The sequence below is a fragment of the Meles meles genome, chromosome 20, assembly GCF_922984935.1.
Source record: "Meles meles chromosome 20, mMelMel3.1 paternal haplotype, whole genome shotgun sequence".
Classification (NCBI taxonomy): Eukaryota; Metazoa; Chordata; class Mammalia; order Carnivora; family Mustelidae; genus Meles; species Meles meles.
The window spans coordinates 56,906,760-56,924,441 of NC_060085.1; the positions used below are offsets into that span (position 1 = coordinate 56,906,760).

Consider the following 17,682-nt stretch of genomic DNA (forward strand, 5'->3'; position numbering starts at 1 on the left):
GTGTTCTTTCCTCGGGTTTGGCCATCGTGATTGTAGTATTGAGTCATAGTGTAGGGGAGCGAGGCTGGATCGGGCAGCACCCCAGGTGTGGTGGCTCATGTGGGGCTTCACTCTCCTGTCTTTTGTCTTTTCGTTGAGGATCCATGGGGCCAGGCCCTGTGACAGCCCTGCCTCATGCATAGCCTCATCTGTCCCCAGGAAAGGAGGTCTGTCTACCTCCATCTTGGGCTCTGAGCAAGGTGGAGGCTGACCAAAGTCACATGGCTGTTTTGTGGCAGAGCTGAGATGGGTAGTTAATTCCCTTATTCTGGAAGATTCTTCTATTTTTATGAGCCTGCTTGACTTCAGATTGTCCAAGCTGACAAGTTTTTGAGAACCTCGTCTTGTGGCTGGGCCATGTGGCAGCCAAGTGAGCACTGGCATCAAAGTCACACAGCTGGGTTTCCATCCCAACCCCATCCCAGGACTCTGAGAGAGTACCTCACTTTCCTATCTCAGTCTGCCCATCTACAGAATGAGGGAGTTGCATGACCCACCTTGCCAGGTGCCAGCCTTGTGCAGGATTTAAGACCCTGGCACCTGTAGATTAGGGCCATCAGAAAGCACCCCTTCGCCCCTCCCAAGAGACTCACATGATGTCTTTACAGCACTTACCACTCTCAGAAGTGACATTGCTTACTTTTGCAAGGATGTGTCCAATATCAGTCATCTCCCTGACCATGGGGGTTTCCATGGAACCAGGCCTGTCAATCGTCTTCTCCTGGAGCACCCCCAGCGCCTGGCACACAGTAGGTGCTCAGGAAACTCATGAAAAGATGAACCACCCTGAAGCTGCTCTCTACCCTGTGTGCCAGCAGTAGCTCTGAGCTCCTGAGGACAAGGCCTGGGTTCTTCTTTCTCTTCTGCCTCCCAGGTCTGGGTTGTAGCTCCCTCATGGGAATCACTCTGTTCCCTCCATTGTGAGTGAATGCTTTTCATTCTGATCCCAATCCAAAACTGAACATGCATTCCTGGTCTGTTGGGCAGAATGGTAGGGTCTATCCCTTCCTTCCCCTCCTTCCTCCCTCCCTCCACCAGCTTCTCTGGAGAAACACAGGAGAGTTGGTTGGATGATAAATTGGGGAGCTCAGAATGCTGTGCTCCCTGCTCGAGGTCAGCTACAATGGCCACCCACATATTAAAGGCTCTGAAAAGTCTTACAGACAGGAGAGCAGCTTGAACAGGCTTCCCCTGGAGAGTCCATTCATTTCTGACCTTGGACTAATAGACCATCTGGTGGAGCTGCTCTTCAGAGGCCCCAACACACCCACTCTGGGGATTCTCACAGACTGACCATGCTCCTAGTATGGGTTTGGACCTAACCAGGAATTGACCTAGGTGTATTCACTCACCAAGTCCTCTGTCTTTCCCCAATGGCTAGCTTCTGACATTGGCATGTGCAGTGAAACCTATCCGAGTCAGCATTACCCTTGAAAGTCCCTTGAATCAACCACAAAATTTCAGAATATCTGGTTTTCTACCATAAAACATTCATATGAATGTATAATATATGGGTAGTAATGCCCTCTATAGAAGAGTATGCATCTAAAATATAAGTACATACATTGGAGTTCTTTTCTTTTTGATTCCACATATAAGTGAGATCATATAATATTTGTCTTTCTCTGTCTGGCTTAGTTCACTGAGCATAATGTCCTCAAAGTCCGTCTGTGTCATCACAAATGGCAAGAGTTCCTTCTTTTTATATGGTTGGATAATATCCCATTATCTGTCTATCTGTCTGTCCATCTCACATTTTCTTTATCCATTAATACACTTAATGTACAACATACCCATTGATGTCCACTTAAGTTGTTTCCACTTCTTGGGTTTTTTTAAATAATGGTACAGTGAACACAGTGTGCAGGTATCTTTCCAAGAGAGCTATTTCACTTTTGAGGGGTATATATCTGGAAGTGGGATCGCCGGGTCATATGGTCATCCTGTTTTTAACTTTTTGAGGAAACTCCATACTCTCCTCCATAGTGGCTATGCAAATTTACATTCCCATGCATATAGTATTTTCATTTCTTTTCCCCTAGGTGCTTTTGGTTGAATTCATATAATTTAAATTCTCCTGGGGTCACACACCACAAACGTTCCCTGCCCCACTGTGTGTCTACCTATTCATTCACTTACCTGTCCCACAGATATTCTCTAGAATCTTCTGCGTGGTAGACTGATGAATCGGCCACAGGCTCCTCCCTCAGGGTGCTCATGGTTTGGTGGGGACAGACAGCGAGGCCAGGGCTGGAAATGGGCTCTGGAATCTGATAAGAGAGGAGAGGGCACTGGGCAGAGGTCCAGGTGGACTGTAGGTGGGCTGGTCCACAACTGAGGGAGGGAAGGCTGTGGCAGAGGAGAAGCAGTCAAGACAGGCTTGCAGGTGTGACCCAGCACGAAGCCAGTGTATCCAGAGTGACCCAGGTTCCCTGGACTCTAGGGTGTACAGTAAGGAGGGCAGAAAGGGGCTTCAGAGAGAGTAGGACATGAATCAGTCCGGCAGGGCTTTGCCTGGGAGTGGAGCTGTTGGAAGAATTTCTTTCCCCTGTGTCAGGGGAGAGACAGGACGTGGGAAGATAATCACATTCTTAGCACATAGAGAAATTTGCAATGTCCCCAGCATCATTGTCAACAAAGAAACGGTGATTTCCCGATGTGGGCTCCTGGGGACGGCTGCATTCTTTTCCAGATAGTCACGGCCTCCTGTTTGATACTCCCCCGCTGGAGGTTTTCCAGGGATGGGCACCAGTGACCTAGGATTCAGGCCCCGGGGGGGGGGCACCCGGGGGTACCACCCTCCTGTGTCTGCAAACCAGGTGACTCGGAAGCATTTCTGGACTCCTGCTCTGGTGGCATTTGTCACCACTTCTAGAGAACAGTCACTTGAGCAGCTCTCCCTCTCTCCCTGGAGTGACCTGCTGGGCCTCGGGTCCCTCCTCTGGGAATCCGCCCTCACACAAATGGCTCCATCTTTTTTTGCCCATTTTGGGCAGTGAAAGAGACTAGAGCACATGTCTGGTGAGCTACTGGCTGCGTGGAGGGATGGATTCGAAGGCCTTTCCAGTGAAGGAAAGAGACAGAAGCAAGGGGCGGGCCCGCTCCACTTTCTCGGTGCCATTTCTTAACAATACGCCATCTTGCCCCAGCGAAAGACCTATTCTTTCCCTATTCTTGCTTAGAAGCAGTGAACAAAGGACTTTTTGTCTCGTTTGCATTTTTTTTGCAAGCCTCAGTTCATCCTGGGTTTTAGCCCTCCTGACGCTATTCTTTGAGATGAGTCTTTTGTTCTAATGTTCTCTTTCCAGCTCTCATATGGTGGACAGGCAGACACACACACACACACACACTCACACGCTTACACGCTTTTACACGCACTGTCATTCATTCATCGACTGTGGACGCTTCTCAGAGAAACAATCCTGCTCTCCACAACCTACTGGGAAGGGACAGAATTCAATTCAGCACAAAGTGAGGAAAGCGAAGGCCCTGGGCCACAATCAGAGGGAGGGACAATCAGGAAGTTCCCTCAGGGAGGGGACACTGCAGCTGCATCCTGAGAATTGGGGTAACCAAGCATGCATCTTGTCAAAGCTACCGAGCATTGATCCCTTACCTGGTGTGGGCCGAGTCTGTCATGTGCTTCCGTTTTTTTCACCATCCAAACCACCTTAGAAGGTCCCCGTATTCCCAATTTACAAAGGAGGAAACGTAGACCCTTGAGAAGTCAATTAACTCACTCGAGGTCCTGCCACTCGAACCCAGATTTATTGGCGTCCGGAACCCTGCTTCTAAGCCCCGGCTACATTTGCCCCCCATCAGGCAGATGGGAAGAAGGGCATGTCCAGGCTGAGGAAACAGCACACACAAAGGCTCGGAAGCAGGAGGGGAAGACGTTGACACTTTGTGTGTGCCTCAGTGGGAGGAGAGACCCTTGGTTGGATCCGACACAGTTGGATCCAACGGCACATGCCGTTTCCAACGGCACATGCCAGTTTCCAGCTCTACTGACCTATTACCTCAACCAGCCTCAGCCCAAACAGGTACTCCCTACACCCCTGATTCTTCAGTTGTTCATCAAGAGGCTCTGTGCTTCCTCTGGCTGGAGACAGCCAGCTGTGTGGCATTCCGATCCCAGAAGGGCTGTGAGCCGCCGTGCCACGGGACTGGCAAAAGCAACCTTTTTCCATCTGTATATTTTCCAAATCATCATATATTTCAGCTCGTGTCACGGCAGATTGCTCACTCTCTGACCCACTGGCTTTAAATAGCAAAAGAAAAAAAAAATACAATGCACTTTGTGGTTTCCAGTAAGATACCGTAAATACACCCAGATAATATTCCGGTGCAGGCCATTTACAGCGATTGCACAGGGCGGTGGAATGGAATCTTTTGGGCAGACTGGCTCATCAGTTTATTTCCTCTGTACCCGCTGGGATCATTATGGAGCTGGGCTGTGTGGAGGGCATTAGCCAAACTCCCCGTTTTCCCTCAGTGTTAACACAGTGCTTTGCTGAGCACCTTCTCTTTACCAGAGGCTGCATTGACCCTTCATGGCAACTTGCCAGTGTCGTCCTGGTGTTCCTATTTCACAGATGGGCAAGCTGAGACTCAAGGAGGCAGAGTCCTTGCTCAGGGTCACCCAGCTGAATAAAGAGTAGAGAGGAGGGACAGACAAGCCCCGTCTTATCCAAGCTTTGAGCTGAAGCCAGCCACGGGGGCTTCCGGATGGAAAATTGACCTGCACCGAGAGTTAAGGAGGATGGGGTGGAGGTGGGGGGAGAGTTAAGGAGGATGGGGTGAAGGCGGGGACCCCATGCAGGAGCCAGGAGAGCCTGGGTCTAGTGCCCCTGGTCTCACTGAGTCACTGGTGACCTTGGGCAAGACTCCTGGTCTCCATGAACCTATCATTCCAGGAGGAACCCGTGGGCTATCTGTGGCTCTAGGAATCTATTCTCTGAATCTGGGGACATGGGGAGCCTCTGTGCAGGGCAGGATGGTGGACCTAGCTTCAGCTCCCCTGTGTTCCTGGTTTACCTGCTTCTGCCATTAGCTAGACCACGCCAGGGTCATCCCATGGGCCTGGAGCCCTCTGACCCACAGAGAGAGCTGCATGACTGGCCCCTCCGAGCCACCCCAGTTGCCCCCTGCTCCCAGCACTGCTCTGTTGTATGTTCTTCAGAATCCTCAGCTGCCACTGAGTGATGTGATTTTGTTGTCTGTCCCCCTACGGAGGTAAGGCTGTGTCTGAATCTCTCCTCTCGGTGTCCCCAGGCCCCAGTGCTTGGCAGCTAGAGGTGCTCAAGAAATATCTGTGGAGTGAAGGAACATGGCACATGGCTTGGTCAAGGAGATTTGGTGGAGGTTCTTCCTCGGCTCATGGGTAGTAGGGACGGATGGATGGTCCAAGCAGAGAAGGGTAGGTCGGTTCTTGGAGGGCACGTGGTCAGCAATGGCCAAGCCCAGTGTGTGCTGCTCACTGGCTTTGTGCAGAAGACCCGGAGCTGGGGTCAGTAGGCCTGAGTAGGTATCATGGCCTTGGGGCAGGAGAGTGGGTTGGACTCTGCAGCCCAGCCAACCGGGTTTAAATCCTTGCAGGTTGCATCACCTCTCTGGGCCTTAGATTCCCCATTTGTAAAATGATGACCATAATGGTCCACACCTCATTGGATAGTTGCCAGGATCGAGTTGATCTATAATGAGTGCTTAGGGAAGAGCCTTGAAATTAGTAAGCACTTTTTTTACTTTGCTATGGTTAGTAAGAACTGTGCCATTGGGCATCGTTTCTGCAGCAGTAAAACAGACATCCTAGACACACTCTTGCAGATGTCTCCTAAGAGACACCCAAGGTGGCATTCAGGATGTCACCCAGCTGAAGGAGCTTCCTCGGGCAGCTAGGACAGAAGCTGTGCTGGGAGTCCCGAGCACGGTCAGGGCAGTCCCCTGGAGTGGCTGGAGACAGCAGGTGACCTCCAAGTTTGCATCCTGGCTCTGCCTTGGGAAATCCCTTTTCTGAGCCTCAGTTTCCCCATTGATAAAATAAGTTGTTGTTACTCATTTGGGATGGGTGCAGGAGGCACGAACGGATAGGCTGTTACATAGCCTCTCACCCTGGGAGTGAGGTTTAAAGATTTGGGGACGCTTGGAGCACCTGGGTGGCTCAGTCAGTTAAGTGTCTGCCTTTGGCTCAGGTCATGATCCCAGGGTCCTGGAATCGAGCCCCACATCAGGCTCCCTGTTCAGTGGGGAGTCTGCTTCCCCTGTCCCTCTGCCCCCCCCCAACTCATTCTCGTTCTCTCTCTCTAGTGCTGTCTCTCTCTCAAATTTTTTTTTAAATCTTGAAAAAAATTTAAGGGTCCTTTTCTACGTTCTTCCTGCCATCAAAACCTGTTTTTAGCTTAGCAAGCCATCTGATTTCAGTGGTCTTATAAATTATTTGTTGATACATTTTAACTGATAACGAATGGCATTTTGATAAGCATCCATGCCTTAAACCAAAGGAATCTCTGTTACCCATGGGCTTTCAGATGCTTCAAGAAGCCAGGAAAGGAGGCTGGTGGGACTGAGAAAGGACACTTGGGCCTGGAGTCCTGGTTCTGGCCAGTTTGTAGGTGTGGGGCCTCAGTGAATCACGTCTACCTCTTAGTCTCAGTCTCCTCCTCCATAACACTGTGAGGAACGGTGTCTACCAATGGGGCTTTTGGGAGATACCACACAGAGAGCCAAGTGTGGGTCTGGCCCATAGTAGGTGCTCAGCCCCCTTCTTCCCCCACGGCAAAACTCCACAATCCCCCCCACCCCAGCCTCTGGCTAATTCTGTGCAGATATTCTGGGGAAGTGGGCTGTCAGACCCTCTCTGAACTTCACCTGGGGTGGTTTTCCTAAGGACTAGGTGAACATAATTTTCTGAAGTGCCTAGCAGGGCACCTGGCAAATAAGCCCTTAAAAAGGTCACGTGGTTGTTGGCCACTGTTTGGAGTCTTCATCCATCCATCCATCCATCCATCCATCCATCCATCCACCCACTCACGCACCCATTCATGCAACAGAATGTACCACGTACCTCCTATGTGTCCTTCTTGGGACCCAGTGGGGAATATGACAGAGTGCTTGCCTTCAAGGAAATTATACTCCAGTGGGACAGTGGGAGTAGGAATGGTGTATGAGGAACAAATGATCAACACATAAATCTAAGATGGCAGGAAGAGCCATGGAGAAAACTAGATTAGGAGTGGAGGGAGTTTCTGTACCTCCCTCCCAACAGTGTGCCTGTAAGTTCATCAGTTATCATCACTGTAACACTCACTAGCATTTAAATACCAGCTATGTGCCAGGTGGTATATATTTCCTCCTACAGAAATAGGTGACCAACAGACATGGACATGAAGGGGCAGAGAGGTTAAGTGACTTACCCAAGGTCATCCAGCGTCTGGCAGGGTGGCAGCTGGAATGCAGGCCTGCTCATTCATTCATCCCTCACATCTTGTGGTGGGAGCTAAAAAAAAGGGAGTGGGGGAGTGAGCCAGACATTGTCCTTGTCCCCTTGGGAACCCAGAGCGTGGCTGAGCAGAAGGACAGACTAGGCCGGATCAGCCCCATGCACTTGCCTCTGCGTGAGGCTGTCTGACCTCCAGGGCATCACAGAGCAAAATGGGGCTCGGAAGTAATAATAACAAGAACAACCACGATGTCTGGCATTTCCTGAACACTTGCTACATGCGAGGCTCTGTGCTCAGCACCCCCCTTGTTCTCTGATTCAGTCTACTTACATAGCCATGATGCACAGATGCCGTCATTATGCCCATTTCACAGAGCAAGCAACAGAGGCTTCAGGAAGTTAATAGACCTGATGTGAGTTATGCAGCCTGCCTGATGCCCAGGCCAGTATTCTCAGTGTTCAGGTGGGTGGTAGGAAGAAAGGGAGGTGGGACTGGGCAGTGCCAGTCTGATGTTGGCTGGCAAACCCAATGTCAAGGTCAATGGCAAGGGTTCAGAGTGACCCTATAGCATCCAGAGGCATTGGACTTGAGCAGTCAATACCTGGGTTCCTGAGAACTCTGAAGCCTCAGAGTTGGCTTCTCTGGGGCAGTGGATGCTGAGGTGAGGGCCAGCTTGGCAGGGAGGGGAAGGCCTTGGCCCATGTTGGGACTTCACTCTGGTGTGGGGGTTCCACCTTGAACTCAGGGGAGTTAAATGTGTCAAGGTACAACTCCCCTTCCCCAACCTTAAGAGAGGTGCCTGGGAACAGAAGCCATGTTTAGGTAGCTTTCAGGCGGTCGCCATCTGCATCGCTGTGTGCTGTTCAGGGGGCCCAGAGAGACCAGGGGACCATCAAGCACAGGGTTTAGAGCAGCCCTGCACAAAATTACCAGGAAGGGTGCTGGTCCTGCCCCTCCTCACCATACCCCTGACCCCACCCCCAGGAAGGAGTCTGGAAGAAGGGCAAGGCTCCGATGACAAGCCTGACTCCCCGCCCCCTCTTCAATTTGCATGCTCCATTCTTGGTCTGATAAAGCGGACCCAGTCTCCTTTCAGCTTCTGGAGCCAGCCAGCTGTGCCCACTGCACCGCTCAAGTCATTTAATCCCTGCAGATTGTTCTTGATCTCTATGAGGTGTCTAGAGGCCGTGTCTGCAGCTCACCTCTGCTGCCTACTGGATGGGTGGCCTGGACAAGCTGGACTTTTCTCTTGGCCCCTGTTCCTCCAACCATAAATGAAGATCAAGTAGCCTGGACTCTTCACCTCCCCAGCCTCTCACAGAGAACAGTTACTACCATCATCGATAGAAATTGTAATACATCTAATATTGGGGGCTCCTTCTTCATACCAGGCTGTGTTAATGCTTAACCTTTGTTAGTTTTTCTCATCCTCTCAGCTACCTAAGAAAGTGGGTGGTTACCATCCCTATTTTATGGCAGAGGAGCACAGAGAGTTTAGGTGACTCACCTGAGGTCACACAGCTGGCAAGTGGTGGAACGGGGAAGACCCCAGGCCCCTCATCCTGTTCTCTGTATACGCTCCATCTGATGATTCTTTTCTTTGATGTCACTGAGGGTCTAATCGCACTGTTGGCCGTCTCCAGTATATTATTTTCTTGTGTGTCTGATAGTCTGTGCTGGGAGCTGGTGCCTGGGGGCTTTGTCTTTGCTTCTCCAGGGGTCTTAGGGAATCACCAGCCTGGGGCCAGTCTTTGCCCTTAACTGGCAGCCTCTGAGCATGCGGAGGGACAATTCAGGGCCAATTCTCAAAGTCAAGGGCAAGACTCCCAAGTCCCAGGAGGTTCTGGTTTCCTCATCCCTCACTCTCCCACCTCCTGTTCTGGCTATGTCAGACCTGCTTGCTTGTTGTCTAGCTTTGCTGGGTGCACGTATGTGTTGGGGAAGGGGGTGATTTTTCCAATATACCCTCTTTCTGGGAGTCTGTCCATCAAGTACTAGCGCCTTTCCAATGTCCTGCCCTGGTGGGACTCAAGGCCCGATCACTGGTCCTTGAGGCCTTAATTCATCAGCTCCCTGTTCTACAGAGCCCAGCAACACGAGATGGCCACCTTCTGTTCCTGCGTGCCTTACTGGTGGTCAGTTCTCTCTCCTACACATGGCCCCCACGGGTTCCCTTTCCTTCCCGGGAAGCTCTACCATGCATCGGAAGATCTTACGCAGCATTTCTGAATTTCACATAAACATTGTCAGGCACCCAGGCTGCCCGGAGGTTGAGTCTGCGCACGTGTCTGCTGTCGATGCCACTTTGTGCCCAGCCCTCTGCAGGGCACTTGTGACACACATATGGTTTCTAATTCTGATATGATCGATGATGTGCTTAGAGCCGGGAACCTGGGAGGTGCTCAACTCATGTCCTTCTCCATGCCCCAGAGGTTGAGATGCAGTTAAAAAGAGAGTGCCCGCGCCTGGGTGGCTCAGTGGGTTGAGCCGCTGCCTTCAGCTCAGGTCATGATCTCAGGGTCCTGGGATCGAGTCCCGCATCGGGCTCTCTGCTCGGCAGCGAGCCTGCTTCCCTCTCTCTCTCTCACTCTCTCTGCCTGCCTCTCTGTCTGCTTGTGATCTCTCTGTCAAATAAATAAATAAAATCTAAAAAAAAAAGAGAGTGCCCGGGGTAGGGGTGTCTGTTGACCCAGGCACCGGGCTAAGATGGTCACACACACTACCGGAACTTCACAGCTCCTCCTCTCAGGTCGACACTGGCATCACTTGCATTTCCCAAGCAGGGAGACTGAGGCTCAGAGAGGAGGACGAACTTGCCTAAGGCATAGGCAGGAAGTGGTGGACCTGGGATTGGATGCCCTGTGGGAACAGGGGTACCAGGGATGGGCTGGCGTGGAACATCAGAGCCAAGGGCTCTGGTGTAGTAAACCCATCCCACAGGTGGACAGGCATCTGTGTCTGTAGAGCGTGAGGGTGGTGGCTGGGGAGGGGGTGTGGAGGCAGGTTGTTTGTGTCTTAGCAGCCTGGGAGAGGGAGGCCTGGAGGTGGATGAGGGCTGGATGGGGAAATCATCTACCTGAGCGTGGGTCAGCGTGATCTGAGGCCGGAAGCAGCTTGGAGGCTGCCTCACCCACTCATCACCCATTCCCCCCACCCCACCCCCCTGAGGTCATCTACATCACAACACCCTGGAACCCTTCTCCCTGCCCCTTCCTGAATGGTGGACCCTGCTTCATCTGTGTGGAGCCTCTTCCTCCAGGGAGCCCTCCCTAACCTTCACTCTATCCCACTGCAAGAGCTAACTTGCTGAGCGCTCACCTGGGGCTTCCCATGCCTGGGTTCATCTCCGTCCTATACAGCAGACACTGCTCTTGAACATTTTGCAGATGGAGAGACTGAGGCTCAGAGAGGTTAAGAGACAGGGGGGCATCACTGCTGTGCCCAGCTACTCAGGACCCTTCCACTACCACTTAAAACCTTGGCACCCTCCTGCAGAGCTTTTGTAAATCCCTACTGACCACTCCCAGACTCCTGGCAGGGCCATCTCCAGATAGCCAGGAAGACCTGTGGGAAAGCACAGCCTCAGTGCTCCCCAGACCCCCTCCCCACATTGCACCTTCCTGTCCAGGTTCCTTCCTGCCCCTTTCCACCCTGACTGTGGGCAGTCCCTCTCCCCTTCCCCAGCCCTTGCCTTCTGTATCAGACTGATGCCCGAGGACACAGACGTGAACGGGGGCCAGCCTTCCCTGGAGAGGCTCACAGTCTAGTGAGTAGGCCATGGTGAAGAGGAGGGGCTGGACCTATAAATGTCAGGTGACCCACAGCAATAATAATAGGGACCATGAGCCTAAGACCTGCTGGGTCGGGCAGGTGCTGTGAGCCAGGCATGGAGCTGACAGCTTGACGTGGACAAATTCTTAATGCTCTCCGTCATTGCTCTGAGAAAGTACACTTTCACAGCTGAGGAGACTGAGGCACAGGGAGGGGTCATGGCTGGCTGAAAGACACAGAGGCAGGGATTCCCGTTCCTGGGATTTAAGCCCAGGCCTCTGTGCATACTGTAGGTGTTTAAGAAATGCTGCTATGGTGTGTCGCCAGATACTATGAGTGTGCGCGGGTGCACAGCTTACACAGCTACGTCAAGGGTGGTGGGGAGTGGGGGGACATCGACAGAGGGGTCCCCTAATCCGATCTTCCAAAGGCTGGACAACTGGCCAGTGTGCTTTTGTCGTGCATTGCCCGGTTGACGCCCAGGGGCCTTAGTGATGGGACTGGGTGGGTGTGTGCATGGGGGAGTGGGGTGTCATCAGGCAGGGCCATCAGCCCATGATGGAGATTTCTGGAAGGTCAGGAATGGTGCTCGGTGAGCCCAGCTCCCCTTCTGACCCAAGTCTGGCCTTTTCCCGGGGTGCCCTGGACTTGACCCCCATCTTCCTACTCTTCCCCTCACAGGGAGCCGGGAGGCTGCCTTCACGTACGCCATCATCGCCGCCGGCGTGGCCCATGCCATCACAGCTGCCTGTACCCAAGGCAACCTGAGTGACTGTGGCTGCGACAAGGAGAAGCAAGGCCAGTACCACCGGGACGAGGGCTGGAAGTGGGGTGGCTGCTCTGCCGACATCCGCTACGGCATCGGCTTCGCCAAGGTCTTTGTGGATGCCCGGGAGATCAAGCAGAATGCCCGGACTCTCATGAACTTACACAATAACGAGGCAGGCCGAAAGGTAGGCAGCCAGGGAGGGGAGCCGGGCAGCTCTCGCAGACGTTCGGGAAAACAGCTGATCCCTAATGGCTGCTGTTGGGTCTCTGGTGGTGAACCACAGGGCTCTGCCCTCAGCCTCGTTCTGCTTGATGCTGTTGTCCATTTGCTGCTGGTCAGGACCTGGGTACGGCATAAAGCATGTCGGTTACTAGTGGGACTGAATAAGAGAATCTCTGTTAAAATCCATTGGATGTAACTCGGCAGGATGGAAAGAGGGAGGGACGGATGTGAAATCCTTGGGTCCGCAAAAATCAGCTATGCAAAACTCTGATGATGGGGACGGGTTGCGGTGAGTTCGGCCAGGGCCGCTAAAATGTCCTTGGTCAACTTAACCAAGATCTGGAGCACAAAATAAGGGAGGCAACTGTTCCGTCTTTATTGTCTCCTCAGATCCTCCTGGATTCTGGGCTCTTTATAGAAGAGAGTCAGGGATGTTTCAGGGTATTTCTAGCAGAGGTGGCTGGAATAGAAAGGGGTCTGGACACCCTGTCCCATGAGGAGCTGGCTGTCCCAAGGCAAGGGAGTACAAGGGTCTGCAGGCCCAGAGTATGGATTGAGGGCCCGTGGGAACTGAGGTCACAGAGAGGCAGGTCCTGCCAGTGTTAGGACAAGCCAGGGCCATGGAGAAACAGATTGAGATATCAAGAAAGTGAGCTCCCCGTCCCAAGAAGTATTCAAGCACAGGTATCTTGACCTGGTGACTCGGGGCACCCAGGTTGGTGCTGCCTGGTCAGTGGGCAGTGTTCCAGGACAGAGGCCGGGACTGGGAGTGGGTTCTGGGAGTGCCTGTGAAGGCCAAGGTACTCGGAGCCCACCCTGGAGCTCCCAGGCCCCGGAGGTGCTGGGAGAGGAAAGTCTCTGGGGACTGGTTGGAGCTCCATAGCAAAGTGCCTGAGAACCAGGGCAGACAGGGAGGGGGGCTCCATGCCACCCGGGTGGGGGACAGACCACCGCAGGGACAGGACATGTATGAGCACCACCATAGGCCACGGGGGCCAGGCAGGAGCAGGAGTGATGAGAGTGAGGGAGACCATGCATAAGACTATGGTGAACCAGGGAACCCAGGCCCCTTTTACCAGTCTCCAGCTTGGTTCCCACCTGCTGGGGCCCTGCAGGAATGCCCGCCCTCTGTGGCCGGACTCAGACTTGACGTGTAATTGCTTCATTTTTAAGTGTTGGCATTGAGAACTGGTAGTCACCAGCAGACTCTTAAAAACTACAGAGATGAAAAAAAAAATCGCCAGAGGCTCAGACACCTCCATCTCCCAGCCGAGTGTGGGCCTCGAGCTGCTCATTCGGGGGACAGGTGATGACGTGGCCCAAGTCTTGTTCTGCAAGAGCACGTCCGTGGAACGGGCTGCCTTCTGGCTCCAGATGTGTATCAGCTCCCTTAGTCCTTAAGGTGTCCCTGCGGATGGCCTTGTCCTTGTCCCTGTTTCACAGGTGAAGACATGGAGGCACAGAGCCGTGAAGTAACATGCAGAGGTTCTCCGGCTAAGGAGCCAAGTCAGAATCCGAACCCAGCACGTCTGGCTGTCCAACCGGCCTTCTTGGCTCGCCGCGTGGGTTCCCACTCTGGCTCTGTCACTCCTTCCTTCACGGCAAGGAAGCAGAGCTGGCCGGAGTGTCCTTGGGGCTGAGGTGGAGAGCTCTTACCCCAGGACCTGGCACATATTTAGTCCTCTGCCCAGGTTGGGTGGGATTCCAGATGGTGCAAACGTGTGTCATGTTCGGGGGAGTGTGTCTGGCAAGTGGTGTTGGGGGTAGCCCGCACACCTGCAGGGAAGCAGCCCCCCTGGCATGCGGAGGAAGGAGACAGGCCTGCTGGCCCTTCCTGCTGTCTTCAGGTCCCTCGCCCTCCTCCACCTCTCCGGCCTCCTGCCACATCCTGTGTGTCAGAGCCGCCCGGGCTGCGGCGGTGAGTCACCCATGCAGAGCTGCTCACCTGGCCCGCCCCAGGACGGTGTTCTGAAGTAAAGTGTGAGGTCCTGCCTATTCAGTCCCACGGCCGGCCGCCTGCCTGGGGCCAGCACACCCCTCCAGGGTTCGCAGTTATTCATTCTTTCCTGTTTCTGTGGTCACATCACTCCTTAGGGCTGAGGTCACAGCTCCCAGGCTCCCTCCTGCCCTAGCAGCTCTTACTCCCTGAAGGAGGATGGAAGGAAGGCAAGTGGCTTCCCTCTCTCCCTGTGCCTACCTGGTTGGGCCCCTGGGAGAACTAAAGGAGAGAGTTCTTAGCCTGGGATAAAAAAGGCTCTGTGCCGTCACAGGGGAGAGGGGTCTAGAAGCCACACCACTGCAACAGGCGTGATGGCCGTGATTGCTGTTCCAGGCAGCTCTGGCGTGATGCCGATCCTGGGAGCTGTGAGAGTTCATGAAACCAACCTCAGTGGGCTTCCTGGAGGAGGGGACCCCCAAAATGAGTGAGGTTGGGCGAGGCAGAAAAGAGAGGTGAAGATAACCCAAGTCTGGTGTGGGAATCTAGGGGCCAAAGGCCCAGAGGTGGGGACTTAGGGCCACTTCAAGGGCCCAGGGAGGCTAGTCTGTGGGTCCCTGAAGGGGTCACAGCAGCCGAGGAGCCTCAAGGTCACTTGCCAAGCTAAGGAGTAAGAGCCTTGCATTCTGCCCTCAGATTTTTCCTGTGGCTGCTTTCTTTTTGCTGTTCACGTTTCAGCTCAGATGTCCTCTCCCCAGAGAAACTTCCCTTTCAATTCCTTCCTAGCCTTTTCTCAGATGTCGCCTTGTTCTGGGGCTTTCTCCTCTCCCTAGACCATAAGCCTGATGTGGACAGAGACCCTGTGTGTCTCGTGCACGGCTACACACCAGAGCCTGGCATACAGAGGCATTCCACATATATACGGAGTGAATAGTTGCGTACCTGATGGTCACTGGTGAGCCACGGAAGGTTCTGGAGCAGAGGAGGAGCAGAAGTCCTAGGCACAGACTCCCGGGGAGGCAGAGCGAGGCCTTGGACAGGATGAGGAACAGGGTCTGGGAAGAGAGCGAGCTGGGTCCTACTTGATGTTTTTGAGCAGGTGTAACTGTCCCAGCTCAGGAAAACAGAGCTGAAGGGATGCTCACCATACCTACTAACTCTGGTTCGGGAGAACCCTTGAGCCGCCTTCCTGGAACAGCCGTTCACCTAGGCACTAAGTATTTTCCGGAGCACAGAGGTGGAATTCGGAACTTCCCAGCATACATAGGGAAAGGCCTGAACTACTACCAGTCTGGCCCCTTTGTGGGGTACAAATGGAGGCCACCCAGGGCAGTGGCCATACCATTCAGGCAGAGCACAATGGGAAGGCAGCTTCCGAGCCTAGCCCTGCAGGTTCCAGACCCACACCCTGCTCCAGGGCACCCTGGAGGCCCAGGCACATATCCAAGGGGTCAGAAGTAAGGACAGCAACTTAGCTGGGGGTTAGGAAGGCTCAGTGTGTCTATCAGCTCTGGGTCCCCTCCCTATCTGAGGCCTCCATTGAGCCATCTAATCCCCAGGTGCTGGGCAGGGCCAGGTAAGGGCACCAGGGGTAGATGGCCACAGGGTCCGGCGGTGTGCAATCTATCAATTCAAAGGCGTGGGGTCTCACCACGGGGCCTTCCCTGCAATAGGCTTCCATGGGCCCCACGCACAGCAGAGGTAGGGAGCCGACAGGAGAAAGCGGGCCAGCCCACAGCCGCTCCTGGCTGAGCACCTTGGAAAGGATCACAGATGTGTTTATCACTGGCTCCCTTGCTCCTACGGTGAGAAGACAAGACTCAACCCGACTGCGGGCTCTGGGCTTGTTGGCAGCGGTGAGAGAGAGAGGGAGGAGGAAGTCGGGGAAAGGGTATGTGTCCTAAGGGGCAGAGGCGGTGGCAGGCCCCATGAGGGGGACCCGGGACAGCCCACTGCCTCACCTGGCAGATGAGGGAGGGTAAAGGCTATGGAGCACCCCTTACAGATTTCCAGCTTGGGTGTGAGCCCGGGAGGAGCCAGGCGCTCCCCCTGCAGATGCGGGGCCCTGGGCCTGAGAGGAGGGAGCAGTGCTGCAGGCCAGCAAGGCTTTCCCTCCCCACTCCTGCAGCTGTGTGGTCCACGAGGTCCAGTGAGCGGGCCAGGTGGAAGATCGGGGGGGCGGGGGGGGGTTCCCGACAGCTCTTTCGGGAAGGGGATTTTAGAATTGCAGTCTCTGTCTACTGGCATATTAGGGCCATAACATTTCGGGGTTGAAATCCCAGACTGTTCAGGTTGGGGGTGTAGAATATTAGGTCCACATCCTCACAGGTGGAGTTGGGAATCATAGGATCTTTGGCTGGGAGGGAGAGAGGTGTTGGAGGCATGGGGCTGAAATCTTTGGGTGGTGGATTCTTCCCAGCCTTTTGGGGAGATGAGCGAGTCTGGAGACCTCTAGGAAGAAGAAGGGGCTCCTGAGCAGGGCTTTGAAGGCTAAGTAGGAGTCCTACAAACAAGGCAGGTGGGAAGGAGGAGGCTAGTTTAGGCAGTGCGGGCAGCTGGTGGGGTGCTCGGTGTGTCTGGGAGAGAGGGGTAATAGGTGATGAGACTGTACAGGGAGCTAGGACCAAATGCAGGGCCTTGAATGCCCGTTCAAGGAGTGAGACATTCCCCTTCCCCCTGCAGGACGTTCCCGAAGGGGCTTTGGTCGGGGAGTGTCTGGGCAGATTTCTGGCCCTCTCTGGAACACAGTGGAGAACAGAGTGAAGGGGGCAGGGCACCAAGATCTGCCCAAACCCAGTGCGAGGCCTCAGGGGAGTGGGGAGGGACAGCCATTTAGGAAGCAGAATAGACAAGACACACTTTGAGTTGTGTTTGGGATGGATGGGTGGGTGCCACTTCTCACTGGGGTCAGGACCTGGATCAGGGGGAGACCAGTCTCAGGGGTTATTGATTAGGGTTCCTTTGGGACTAGGAGACCCTGTGGGCTGCAAATGGGGGCACCCAGGGGCATCCTGGATGCCTGGACCTTAATTCTGGGGTATTGGTCTTGGCTGGAACCACTTCCGGGAAGCCACCAGCAGGAGGCAGTAACAGAAGCCCTGGAGTTTGGTAGGTTTGCCCAGAGGGAGGATTCAAGTGGGAAAGCAGGAGAGCTGGGCGCAGCCCTAGGGAAATGAGCACTGGGCAGGTGCCCTATGGGGAGCAAAAGAGCAGTCATGGAGGTGGAAACAGAGCCAGGGGTGGGCCTTTCTAGATGCATTCCCCTGCATGGGTAGAATGCCCCCCCATGGGGGTGCAGAGAAGCCCAGCCTCTGCCAGATTCCAACTCTGGAACCCCAGCCAGGAGGCTAGAGGCCCCGCCTCTCAGAGCCTCCACGACAATATTGCACCTGGCAGGGCAGGCTGTCAGAGGTCTTGCTGTGCAAAGGGGGGCCTTGAGGGAGGGAGGGGGCCCCGGCAATCCCTTCCTGGGAGCCTGGTGACTGAGCCCCAGAGAGGCAGCCCTG

General features: G+C 54.1%; 1 protein-coding gene across 1 annotated transcript in view; it reads left to right on the top strand.

Moving 5' to 3' along the window:
• The window catches only part of WNT7A (Wnt family member 7A), a 60,442-nt gene that overhangs the window by 10,917 nt on the left and 31,843 nt on the right, over positions 1 to 17,682 (top strand). Inside the window, exon 3 of the mRNA XM_045991469.1 lies at positions 11,931 to 12,202. Coding sequence (XP_045847425.1) covers positions 11,931 to 12,202 — 272 coding nt within the window. The remainder of the gene's footprint in view (positions 1 to 11,930; positions 12,203 to 17,682) is intronic.